This window comes from Strix aluco, chromosome 24 (assembly GCF_031877795.1).
Source record: "Strix aluco isolate bStrAlu1 chromosome 24, bStrAlu1.hap1, whole genome shotgun sequence".
Taxonomy (NCBI): Eukaryota; Metazoa; Chordata; class Aves; order Strigiformes; family Strigidae; genus Strix; species Strix aluco.
In genome coordinates this window covers 6855616-6868792 of record NC_133954.1, presented here as the reverse complement: position 1 = coordinate 6868792, position 13177 = coordinate 6855616, and the positions used below count along the sequence as shown (strand labels likewise).

Genomic DNA, 13177 nt, shown 5'->3' with positions numbered 1-13177 from the left:
TGCTGTGCCACCCTGTGTGCCATGGGGGGGACAGACCCGGGCTGCCCCCACAGCTTTGCTTTGAGGCCTGCCCAAAGCCTCCCTAGAGCGACCCGCATCCCCAGGGAGTGTTTGCATGAAGATAGATGTAGGATTATTTTCCTGACTTAAATATGGGTGACCGAGGGCCATATAGCAGGAGGATATTTAGAAGCTACAGCTCTCCTTCCCATGGTCAGATCCAACATCTGCATCCCTGGGTATCCACATCCCCTTGAGAGCCTCACCACGGCTTCCCTTTGATCCAGCCTTCCCAAAAAAGGGAATCTGAATTTTCCACTGCCTCCAAAAGCCCCACAAAACCCCAGGATGAGCCTGGGACAGCAGGGAACAGCACAAAGCCAAGGCAGAGCCATGCCAGCACAACGATCCTTGTGCCATTTGTCTCAGTGATGTCCCCACAGCACAGCCATGCTGTCAGTGACACCAAATGCCCCCTTGGCCCTCCCTATGACCCTGCCTGCAGGTCCTGTCCCATACCAGCACCTCCTGCCCTGGCCAACACAGTGCTGCAGGCATGCAGGAGAGGCCCGAGGCATTGCCAGAAAAAAACCTCCCAGTGTTAAATATGAAAAGGAGGCAGCAAGGCAGGGTGTGCGCAGAGGGGCTCCATGGCTCTGCTCGCAACGAGACACCCTCTCCTTAAAAATGCACCTTTCTGTGTGAGTGGGGTCGGTCCCCACCCCTGTCCCCAGGTCCCTGGGGGTTCTGGAGGTGTGTGTGGGCTGGTGGGCACGTGAGGGGCTGGGCGGGGGGGGCCAGCTGGCTCAGATGGCCTTTTTTCACCCAGTTAAGTGTTTGGCCGGTTCGACCCCCCCCAAGTGCGCAGAGCTGTGGTGTGCAGAAACACAACCCTCTGCCCTTGGGCACTCTGTGGGGCTCAGCCCCACGGTGCAGGATCCTGCCCTGCCACTGGTGCATCCTCCAGCCCCCACAGGCTCCTGAGAAAACCATGGGGTGGGGATAGCCCTGAGGATGCTGCGCTGCCCTCCCGCCGTCCCCACCGTCCCCGGTGACACTCACCTCCGCGCCAGCTCTGCGACAGGCGCTGGTGCAGGCTCCGGCTGGCGCTCTTGGCGATGAGCTGTGCCAGGTCCTCGAAGTTGAGGATGAACATGATGACGACGCCGTCCTCGTTCTTCACTGGCACCACGTCCACCAGGCAGCGGAAACACGAGGCTGCGGAGCAGAGACAGGCTCAGGGGGGACTGCACAAGGGGCTCTGCCTGCCCACTCCCCCAGCACAAAACATTTTTGGCAGAAAAATATTTTTTTAAGCACTTTGAGGGGTGTAATCCCTGCTGATGGGGAGTGGAGGATTTGGAAGCTGATCTGAGCCCTGGGAAAGGGTCGTATCTCTGCAGCATCGCAGCTCACACAGATTGCATCTTGCCTTTTTTTTTTTTTTTGGTCCCAGACAGTCATTTATATTAATGTACTTTAGAGCAGCAATTAAAGAGAAGGTAATTAAGAACTCAGAAAGTCCCAGGTAGTGCTTTAACCTCGTTAAGCATGCTGCTTGTAATCACACCGTAGCTAATTGCCCTGCGATTGCCAGATAGTTTTTGGGGACTGAATTCAGCCCTCTTCGTGCCCTGGATGTGGGCAGTAGGGGTGAGCCCGACTGTGTACCCTGTCCCGACTGCAGGCAGCAGGATGTGGTAGGACTGGTGTGATGACCCCCAAGGACATCCCCTAAAGGCACTGGCATGGAGTGGTCAGGCACAGCCTCACCTCACTCTTGCCATGGGGAAACTGAGGAACGGGATGGCACAAGGACTGGCTCAGTGTCCTTGGAGTGAGGGGGGCTGCGGGGAGGACCCTGAACATGGCCACAGGGCACGAGGCCACATGGATGTGACTCTTGGACGCCAGCTTGGCCCCGTGGCTTTGCTTGTGCACCAGTTTGCCATTAGGGGCACCTAAAAATACCTGCAGCCCTTTCTGAAAGCAGCACGTGGAGGATACAGGGGGGTCCCCAAATCCTTCAAAGACCCTAGGCAAAGGTATAATTACTGTGGGTCCCTTCCTTGGGCTGTGTCCTGTTGCTTTGGCGCTGGTGGGAGGGGGAGCCCCTGAGCTGCAGCTGCTGCCCCAGCCTCTCTGGCCAAACTCCCTGACCCCCTCCCCAAGCTCCTACCCCCACCCTTCTACAAATGATGGAGCAACAGGTACCACTGCCCAGCTACAGAGCAAAGCAACCTCCTTCCGCAGCAGTTTTTGCCGGGTGTGGATCCCTGATCTCGCCTTTCCCCTGCGCTCTGATTACCAGGGATTAGCAGATCGGGCAGGGATGTGCTGCCGGCTAGATCCAGTGCTCTCCCACTCTTGCCGTGGCCAAGCTCCGGCCGGGAGGGGGATGTCAGCCTTTCTGCATATAATTTTAAGGAGCTCAGGGCCTCCCGTAATCAGGAGCAGATGGCCGGCATCGGGCAACTTCAAAATCTGCCGTGACGTCAGGGATGTGCACATACACAGACACACACACACATGCACAAGAACGGGAAAGAAATGGATACGGTGAAATCCATTTAAAGGGCCTGGCAGCCAGGATTATTTCTTTCTTTCTTTATTTCATCATTGTTCACCACAGGGAGAGGAAATCCACTTAAACGTGTGAGCTGGGGAGGAGGCGGGGGGAGGGATTTTCAGCAGATAAACCTGTTTCGAAGGGACGCACAGGCACGCTGCGGGCTACCCACGTGTGGAGCCAGCAGGGAGGGAAAGAAATGAGCCCTTTTCCCTCCCTTCATCAGGATTTTTAGAGATGTTAAAGGTGAGTGGTGTCCTTTAGGTGATGCCAAGTGAGTGAGGTGTCCCGCGTGATGCTAAGGTGGCACATGACAGGCGGGAGGATGTGGTGCCATCCCTGGGATGCTGTGGCTCTGCCAGTGCCACTGCCGGCATTGGTGTGTGCAGGGGGTGTGCACGTGTGTGCCCACTCGCCTGCGTGTGTGATGCCCAACGGCAACTGGATGCGTTTTCCTTCAGTGTGTTAAAAAACGAGTTTTTTTTTTTCCCCGCGGTGATTTTGAGGCACCACCAACTTCCCGGAGACCCGCAGCCCAGCAGGGTTCATTGGCATGGGCAGCCGTCAGCTCCATGCTTCCCCCCTGGACCAGAAATCCTGATCCAGATGGCCTGATCCTGGCTCACACGCTCTGCCCTGCTGCATCCCTTTCACTGCTTCACTTTTCCTTAAGCTCCTCGCAGGTGGTGGGAGGGGATGGCCTCTGAGCTGTTCTCCTGGGGGCCGGATCATGGCAGGCCCTATGTGGCATGGAAAGGGTTAATCCCACAGCCAGTGCTGAACAGCTGAAAACTGGGCCCAGTTACATCCTGTTGGAAGGATATAAGGAGCAGCTGGGAGGTGGCTGGGGCTGGGTTTGGGAGGCAGCTGGTGCCTGGTTTGATCCTGCAAATCTGGGAGGTGTTGAGCCTGAGCAGCCCTGGCCGATGCTGCTGCCAGCCCCCATGCTGATCCCTTCTTAAATTAAATAGAGTAGACTATTTCTGTTGGAAGGGACCTACAATGATCATCTAGTCCAACTGCCTGACCAATTCAGGGCTGACCAGAAGTTAATTCGGTGTGGGACCCTCCAAAACCAGTGGAATCACCCCAAAAGTGGCCCTGCCAGGCACAGCCCTGCATGGCAGGAGCTCAGTGCTTGGCTCAGACCCACACCCCATAGCATGGACGGCGTCAAGGGGACGGTGGAGCATCGGGGCTGGGGGTAGGAGCAGCAGGTTCCCTTAAGCCTGGCCCAAAGATAGGGCAGTCCCCCAGGATTTGGGGTCTCTGTGATTTGGGGCACTCCCCAGCTCTGTGGAGAGGGTGCAGCTGGGAGACTTCTGACACCCTCTGCCCTGACTTGGTTTTCTTGTGGCGAGCCAGCCTGGGCTCTGCCAAATGCTGAGCGTCCTCATCCTTCCCCCCAAAAACCAGGCACCCCAGACCTGCAGCGGCACCAGTGGGCTGAGCTGGCCCCAGGAGGGACCCCAGCCCTGTGCTCCCGTCCTCGTTCCTCGATCGACTGTCCCCATCCATCTGCCTGTCTCTTCCCTTCAGCTGTTCAGCTAATCTGTCTCCATCCATCTAATTTTATCCAGCCGCCAAATGATCTCTTGGAGGAGCCCCGGGGGCATTCACAACCTGCCTGTGCTCCGTGGCCACTGCCGTGGGGCTGCCTGTGTGCCCGTGCCCGTCTGGGGCAAAACCCAGCCCAGGGGCTGCGGAAAGGGCTCGGCAGGAGGGATGTGACATGGATGCTGTTTTGGAGGATCCCACACCCAAGGTGATGGGTTTGCACAGGCTGGGAAAAACAGCTCATTCCCTAAAACCCTGGGCTGGGTTTGACCTTCCCAGCACCCAGCCCACCTCCCCCAAGCCAAGCACTCGGAGGTTTGCGCTTTCCAACCCATCTTGTCTTCTGACCTTCATAAAAGCGAGCACTTAATAACATTAAAAATGTCATCACTGGGGGCCCTCCCTCCCCAGCTCTCTTATCCTCCACGGCCGCTGGTGGTTAATGCATTTGTCGGTATCATCAGTATTAAACTAATCAACAGGACATGGGGGTTTCCAAGAGCCGGACACAAACCAGTATTGTTATGAATATTAAAAAAGCAAGCTATTAATCTGCCCTTGGAGCTCTTACCGAGTCCTTCCCTCCCCCCGGCCAGGAGATTTAATCTGCAGGGTCTCATGGCAGAGTGGCTAAATCTATAGTGGTATTATATAACGGAGCGGAGGAGAGGGGCTGGGAAGGGCGCGGAGGGGATGGGGACAGGGATGGGGACGGAGCCGTGCTCCAGGGCTGGCTGGCATGCCCAGGGAGATGCTTGGGAGGGCTGAGTCTTGCTCCCGTCCGAGGATAAATCAGCGTTGGGTCTGGGTAGAAACTTCAAAGGGAAGCGCAGATTGCTGGGAGGCCTGAAAGCAAATCCTTGAGGCGGGATGGAAAATGATGGATGTGGAGGATGAGCTGGTGGGAGATGGGTCTCCCTTGGGGTCTGGGGTGAGTGATGGGTTCTGGGGAGCCCCCGCACCCAGGTTTGCATCCCCCTGTGCCGGGAGGGGATGTGCACCGCAGGGTCTGCGCCAGCCCCTCTCCCCACACCCAAATGGGGCATCAGGGGACTGAAACCCGCTGTGACACCAGACTGGCAAAAATGCTCCTTGCAGCAACCCCTGAACCAATAAAATGACATTAAATAATGGTGGTAGGACAGCGGTTACCCCTGTGTGGTGACAAAGAGCAGGATTTCTGCACTTAGTGGGGAGCTCGATGGTTGAAAGCAGCAGCGGAGGGGGAAAACCAGGAGGGTCAGGAGACCGAGGGTACCCACAGACAACGCAGCCATGAGAAGGAGGCCTCCAAGCCCAGTGGGATGTTTTGGGGTGCAGGTGGGAGGATGCTCCAATCCCCAGGAGCCAAAAGGGGTCCCGGATCAATACGGGATGTTGGCAAAATGCAGCTTAACCTCCACCACAAGTGAAGCGAGCGGCCACATCCAGGCCCATGGTCCTTCCCTTGCTAAATCCCTACCAGCCACAGGAATTAGTCCAGCTTAGCGTGGGGCTGTGCGGCCAAAGCTGCAGCTCTTACAGCATTTCCCGGGGCTGCCCGGCCATCCCAAGGGACCCATGGCACACGGGGCCACCTCCCACTGGGGATGCAACAACCGGCGAGGATGGGGATGGAGGGTTTGGGGTGGGAATCTGGGGCTCTGCTCGGGCAGGAATTTCAGGAAAAAGCCTCCTGGGAAGCATCCCTGGAGGTGCTGGGGATGCTCTGGGCCTGTCCCTCTGGTTGTGGGACATCTGGTCTGAGCACAAAGCATCTAAGGAGCAGCAGAGGATGGAAAACCTGCCTCTTCCAGCTTTGTACACCAATTGTGCTGTCCCTAGGGCAGAGCCGGGGCAACGGGGGCAGCCAGAGCTGCGGCACAGCCGTGCCAAGGATGGCAGAATCGGCCCCACAGCGCGGGATCTCTGGGACCAGAGCATTTGTCATTGCGAGGCGGGATGTTTATAAGTCCCTGTCTGGAGTGGGGCCATGATGTCTGTCCCTTTCCCGAGGTCACAGCCTGGCTCTGCCAAGCCCAACCTTAAAGGAATGCAAAGCAAACAGCCCCAACTTGGCTTAAACCCCACAGTTTTGTACAAGCAAAGAGCTTAAGTTGAGGTTGGGGTTTTGTCAGCTGGCCGTGCCTCCCTGCTCCTCTGACACCCGGGAGGTCCCCTCCATCCTGACTTGTCCACCCCATGGGGCTCCCTGGGGCTGCCAGCACTGGCCCCCAGCCCCAACAGTGCCAGGATCCGGCAGCTGCCGGTGGGATTTGCCCTCCCGCTTCCAGCGAGCCCGTTGGGCACGTCACACGCTGCTGTTTATAAAGCTGCACAGAGAAACCTTGGCTGGATCATCCCCGCCTGCCTTAGCCAGGGCTGCCTGGCAGCAGCTGCTGGAGGGTGATTGCTGTGCCGTGGATGTGCCCTGGGCTGGGGACAGAGGGGACATGTCTCATGAGTCCCCCTGTCCCGTTTGGGTGCGGTGACACCCTGCAACTCGTGCCTGCCTGCCCCACAGCTGCTCAGGCACCCCATGGAGAGCTGCGGGGGGACATCCTGGGTGACACCGGGTGCCCCAATCGCTCTGTGACACCCCCACCCTCCCCCCCTCCTGGAGCCCCCGGGGGAAATCCCGGTTTACAGCACCAGTGTGACGAGTTTGCCGGGCTGAGCTGGTCCCTAATCCCCAGCCCCAAGGGACCAGCACAAACCGCTTCTGCTGGAGGGGACAAGCCGTGGGCTCTGCCCGGGGAGGGGACCGGGGTGGAGGGGCTGGGGCTGCAGGTGACGGCTGCCCCGCCAGCTGCTCCGGCTGTCTCAGCCCTGCATCTCCCCTTTCATATTCATAAACATCCCATTCATGCAGATTAACGGCGAAGCGCTCGGGCACTGCCAGCTGCTGCCGCTCGGGCCATGCCAGCACCGTGGTGCCCAACACCTGCGGCCACCAGCCCCGCTCCGGGGACCCTGGGGGCTTCACTGCAAAGCCCATCACCCTCGGGGAGGAAAAAAACCCCAACCCTGGATGCAGCTCAGCCCCGCCAGCCCCTCCGTGCTGTCCCCAGGGGATGCTGGAGGGGGCTCGGCTCAGCCCTGGAGTGTGTCCCCAGGGCTGGTGGCCGTGGCTGCTCCTCGCCCCGGCGGGAGCTGATCCTGTCATGACCCCCCTGGGCTGGGGCAGCCCCAGCTGTGCAGCATCTTGTAAGGAAATTAACTTTTCACTGATCTCCCAGCTTTGAGCAGGGGATTAGAGCCCACACGCGCCGCGGTCGGGCTCTCCCCTCTTTCCAAGGCGTTTTTGGGGCTGCCATGGCAGGGAGGGACAACCGTGCTGGGCCGGTCCCATCTTCCCCCAACGGGACTTGGTTCCTGGCTCCAGTTTGGCTGCTCAGAGCTGGGGTCACTATCAGCACCCATGGCTCCTTTTATAATTAGCTAATGACAGCATGGGTGTCCGGGAGAGGACCGAGCAGCAAGGCTGTCCCCAGGGACATGCATCACCCCATCACGCAGCATCCTGCCTGCACATGGGCAGAGCCACCTGCCCGCACACCCATGGGTGCCCCCTTTCCCACCTACCTCCATCCATCCCACCCTGGTCCTGCCGGGGGGCTCCGACAGGCAGATTTGGGGTTTAATATTGTCTCTGGCAACCTGAAAAGCGAGGAAACAACCCCGCGAGCTGCAGAGCCGGGAGTACCGCAGTAATAAACAGCAGGTCGAGGCTGGAGATTGGTGCTGCCGGTATGAAAAGGAGGACAGGCAGATTCCGAGCCTCCGCCGGCTAATTAAGCAGCAGCTCCCTATAATGCGAAGGCCTTTTCTTTGCCGATAAGACCCATTTATAATGGGCTGAGCAGTTGCAGGCTGAGTGCTGGGGGGAAACAATTGGAAAGCATATTGCTGGTGGGGCTGGGTTTTAAAAATAGACATGAAGGGCTTGCTTCTGGGCTTTTTTTTTCCAGCTTTTTTTTTTTTTTTTTTAAATAAAAAAGAGAAGAAAGCAGCTCAGAGCTGCGCTGAGAGTTTCCCATGGCCTGGAGAAAGAGCAGGGCTTCGAGGAGAGCACTGAGCATCCCGCAAGCCTGGCGGGAACGCTTCGAAGTGGGGAGGACGATGTTGGATTGGGCTCCCAGCCAAGCAGCGCCCGGGGATGGACATGGGGAAACTATCCCGAAGTGGGGGAAACAGGGCTGCACACACTGTCCTTGCCATGGCCACGCGTTGGTGTTGGGATGGGAGCAGGGGGACAGCATGTGCCCGCTTCTCCTCGTGCCTCCCCGGCTGCGCTGGGCTCCAGCCAGCCCCCTGCAAATCGCAGCGGCCAAGGGGGCACTCGCAGCCCAGCCCTGGCACTGCTCTCCGGCCCCGCTTCACCCCGGACTGGCCCCGGGGGAAAGAGCCTCAACCAGGGTCCCTCGGTGAGGATGGGAGGAAAATTGTACAGGAAACACAGCTGGTGAGCGGCCTGATCCTGCCCCGGCGCCGGGTCCAGCCCCACCGGGTTAACCCTGCGGGTTAACATGCAGGGGTGCTGCCAGCGGATAATTCCCGGGGACGATATGCTGGCACCTGGATGCCAGCCCAGGAGATAGGGTCTGGGAGGAAGGCCAGGACACCCGGGTCCCAGCCCCAGAGATAGTGTGCCGGGCTGGGAGCCAGGACTCCTGCCTTCTCCTTGCCTTCACTTCCAGTTGTTTCTCCTCCATCCTGCTGCCCAGGGAGCTACCGACGGCGGGGTGCAGCCCCTTGCTCAGGCCGATCAATACAGTCTAAAGCCATGGGAAAACCCCACAGGTTGAAAAAAGGAAATTCTTGATATTTTTAACCTCTAGCGAGCACCCAATCTGCATTCCCCCCACCCCTGGGAGCCCTGGCTGCTGCTGGTTTGCAGCATCAAGCACTAAATATTTATTTAACTTCCTGCAGTATTAGAACTAATCACTAGTATTTTCCATCAAAGCTTCATTTTCATCTTAACATAATTCCATCTGTGCACGCACAGCCACATCCTGCTCGCTGAAAAGGCAGCTCCGAGGCCATCAGCTGCACCCGCTTTTGGCAGATACGGGGGGTCTGTCTCATCTCATCCTGCAGCATGGACCACGAGACCCGTGTCCCCGCCTGGCTCCTCCACGGGCTTCCCACGGGATCCTCATTCATGACGCAGGGATCCCACGAGCGATGCCACTGCTTGCCCTGGGAGATCTGAGCCATCACCAGGGCTCACAGATGACCCGATTCCCAAATAATCTGGAAACAACTTCCATCACTTGAGGTCCCAATGCCCCCAGTGCCCCATCACAGCAGAGATGGCTCCACCCCACTGGGAGCCACCATGGACTCACCCTCAGCAAAGCCCTGGGTCTGGGTGCAATCCTGATGCCCTGGTAGCATCACACCCCCTTCACTTCCCACCACTGGCTTCAGACACCCCAAATCCCAGGCAGGTGATGCCTCCCACCACCGCATCACCCCGAAAAGCAACTCTTACTATCTTTGCGGTAGTAGAGGATCTCGAGCTTGCACTCCTCGGAGCCGAGCAGGGCCTGGGTGAGCTGCGCGATGGAGCTCTTGGTGGTGTCGGGGCCGGTGAGGAAGTCGCAGGTGCAGGGTCGTTGCATCACCTCCACGCGGGAGTAGCCGAACATCTCGCAGAAGCCATCGTTGCAGTAGATGATGGCGCAGTTCTCCATCTGGGCATTGGCGATGAGGAACTTGCGGTCTGCGGGGAGTCAGGAGAGCAGAAGGCTTAGGCGAGTGGTGGGGACTCGCAGGGATGGGGCACAGGCTGGGTGGGTGGGGGGTGCTTGGGATTTGTGATGCCACCTGCTGTGGGGTTGTGCAGGAATGGGCTCCTTGGGGACACCGGTGACAGGTCTGAGGGGCGGGTGGCTGCTGCCAGGTGCTGCCCTGCTCTTCAGACAGAGAATATTCCCCCAATTTCATGTGAATTGGTGACCGTGGGGACAGGGGGACCCAAAGTGGGGGTCCCCAGTAAAGGCAGTTTTTGCTGGGGTGGGCCAACCCACACAGCATCGACATCTCACATGTGGGGACTCGCTGCTGTCTAACACGTGGGCAATCTGTCCCCATCCAGCACTGTAGGCAGAGGGAAGAGCTGCAGCGTCTGTCCCTCCCCAAGAGCTTATCAGGGACCTGCGTTATCTTGGAGACTTCCCACCCTTGCTCAGATTTGACTGAAGTCAAGCAAGGGGCGAGAGGGGGAGTGAGCATGAGGCTTGGCTTTGTGGGAAGCTGGGTGAAACCTATCACACTAATGATTCTCCTAATGTTTTATGGGATAATTGTGCCTTCGGGCTGAAGCTGAAATCCAGGCCTTCCTGGGCTGCGTGGGCCCTGTGCTCAAGAAGAAAAGGGCTCAGGTGGAGGAAAGGGGAAACTGAGGCAGAGAGTGGTGTTGCCCCAACCCCTCCTGGTGCTGCAGCCACTCAGGCTGCCCAGCCCAGATGGAGCTGCTTCCATCCTTATCCTGGGGGAAACCCAGCCTAGAGCTTTGATTTGGCCTGATTTTTGTTTTGTTTTGTTTTTTTTCCAAGGAGCTCAGTGGTGCTGGGCTGGGGAGGACCCACTCTGGGACAGGTTTGCTGGGATGTGACTTGGGGCTGCGGATGCTGATGCGACGGATGCTGTGCCCCGCCCCGCAGCATCTCCCTTGGCATTTGGCATCAGCTCTGGGCTGGAGCCGGAGGCAGGTCAGAGCAGAGGGTCCGTTCGGAGGCTGCCTCCCAGCCCAGACCCCAATTAATCTCCTGGATTACCCAGGAATGGCATCTGCAGCCTGCGTGCTCCAGAGCCCCGCTGCGCTCCAGCCTCGTGGGGAATTTCACCCAAACACGGGAGAAACCTCCACACGGCTGCGGCACCCAGCGCCGGGAGCTGGTGGGGTGCGGGGACCCCTCCACAGCACATCGGGGCTCTCTCTAATATCCCCTGCAGAGTGCCAGCTCTGGAGGATGCCTCCCAGTAAAACCGGTGCTGCCGGGGATGCCACACCAAGGTCTCCTGCTTCATCCCACCCTGTGACAGCCCTTGGTGGCCCTTTGCGGGGGACTCCCACCCTGGCACCTTTCCTCTCCCACGCAGGGCTGACGCTGGCGCCGGTGCTGCAAACAGCACAAACCACCACAGCCAGATGTTTCCCAGTTGCCTCTTCCCCACCCTTTTCTACCCAAATCGTTCTACCAGCTGGAAGGAGGCACAAGGAGGGGACCTCCCCCCAAAGCCCCGCTCCTGGGGTGTGCTCCCCACCTGCCATGAACGTTTCCCCATCCAGCACCAGCCCCGCGGGCCGGATCCAGACTGAATCCAGGCTAGGCTGGCGCAGGACAGGATTTACGGGGCTGGCAGGGCGCCGGAGCAAAGCTGTGCTGAGCGCAGGGGATGTGACCAAGGCCGGGCTGGGAAGGAGCTGCAGAGCCAGGTCTCCTTGGGGGTATTTTCACCCCAAATTTGCTTGTACCAGGGCTCTGCACCAGCCCTGGGAGGGAAGCGTTGGGCCTCTCTGGCTCGGGGGGACTCACCGGGTGCAGCTGCACCCACAGGCACTGCGGGGGGGGGGGGGGGGGGGGGCGTGAAGGCACCCACGAACAAGGGATACCAGTGACAGCGATATGGCCGGGGGGGGGGGGGGGTGCGCGGGGGGGCCCGGGGGGCTGGTTTGGTGTCTCCCAACACCTGTCACAGCACGAAGCTGCCGCGGGGGAGCGTGGGGCGATGTTTCGGCAGAGCCCAGCTGGTGCCCGACATGGCTGGCAGAGCGCAGGCAGGGAGCGGGCAGGGACGAGGGGGCCTGGCTGCTTCCCCGCTGGCACTGCGCCGTGTGCCCCCGCTGCTCCCCAGCCGCCGCTTCCCAGCAGGGACCGATAGGAACCAGGGACAGTTTTTCTCGCTTCCCGTCCCCAGGGTCACGTCACTCACTGCCAGGGCAGGCAGCGCAGATCTGGCAGCGACGGCAGCGCCAGGGACGTTTGCCCACCCGGCATCGGACACCGGAGAAAAACCCCAGCGAGCCGAGGCGGTGGGGAGTGCAGAACCCCAGCACCCCACAGTGTCCCCCCAGGCACAGCATTTGGGGTGACCCCCGTCCCTTGTCCCCCTCCCCTCATCCCTGGCTGCGTAGGGGGGACCCAACCCCATTGAGGTGCCCAGACAGCGGAGCCCCCTCCGCCTTCTGCCCACGGTCCCCAGCCAGCCGCACGCAAACCCCAGCGCTCCCCGATGCGCACGAACTCTTCGCTATATTTGACATCAAAAACCAGCCCAAAAATTCATATAAAGGGATTACTCCGAGCAACAGCAAATGGCAACATTTCACCAGGGACGGCTGCCTCCGAGCAGCGCGGAGTTGAAGGCAAACAGGCAGCGAGCCCGTCTGTGCTGGCATACACCCCTCTCCCCCAGCCCTGCCACGCCGGGGACCCCCTCCCTGCCACCCCGGGGACCCCCTCCCAGCCCGGGGACTGTGGGGGGCCGCAGTGTCTCCAGCCCCCCGGGGACCACCGGGGCTGGGACCGCTCGTCCCCCTTGTGTCACTCTGTCTATAAATACCAGCGGGGACACTGCCTGGCTGTCGCCCACCCCTCTTCCCCCAGCCCCCCCCCCCCACCCGCGGAGGTCACAGGGGCGCCTTCATTTCCCCGGGGACACCCTGCGGGTGGCCCCACTCTGCCCTCCCGCCTGCCCCCCCACCCCCCCTCTGCTCCCCGCTGTGCCCCGAAGTTGGGGGGCCGCCCGCAGCCGCGGGGGGAGCGGGAGCGGGGCCGGGGGCGCGGTACTCACTTTGCCCTTCAAATTTGCGGATGATGGTGTCCAGGTAGGTGTTTTGGGGGGCCACATGGCCCCGGCGTACCGGCATCGCTCCGCCGCCCTGCGCGCCCCGGGAGCGGCGGAACTTCCCGCGGGGGCGGCGGGGAGCGCGGCCCGGCCCCGGAGCGGCTCGGTACGGCCCGGCACGGCGCGGCCCCGCTCCGCCTCACCCCAGGGCTGGCCGAGCTCTGGAGCCGAGCCGGCCCGGGGCTCCCATGCTCCCGGTGGCCGGAAGGG

At 60.2% G+C, this 13177-nt stretch overlaps 1 protein-coding gene across 2 annotated transcripts in view; it reads right to left on the bottom strand.

Moving 5' to 3' along the window:
• Nucleotides 1–13177, bottom strand: part of KCNH6 (potassium voltage-gated channel subfamily H member 6) — a 33753-nt gene extending 20576 nt beyond the window's left edge. Inside the window, exons 1-3 of one of the 2 annotated variants that reach the window (XM_074849454.1) lie at nt 12914–13177; nt 9606–9836; nt 1063–1218 (exon numbers count right to left, since the gene is read on the bottom strand). In XM_074849454.1, the coding sequence (XP_074705555.1) occupies nt 1063–1218; nt 9606–9836; nt 12914–12989 (463 nt within the window). In that variant the 5' untranslated portion in view covers nt 12990–13177. The remainder of the gene's footprint in view (nt 1–1062; nt 1219–9605; nt 9837–12913) is intronic. The other variant, XM_074849455.1, reaches the window with a different exon arrangement.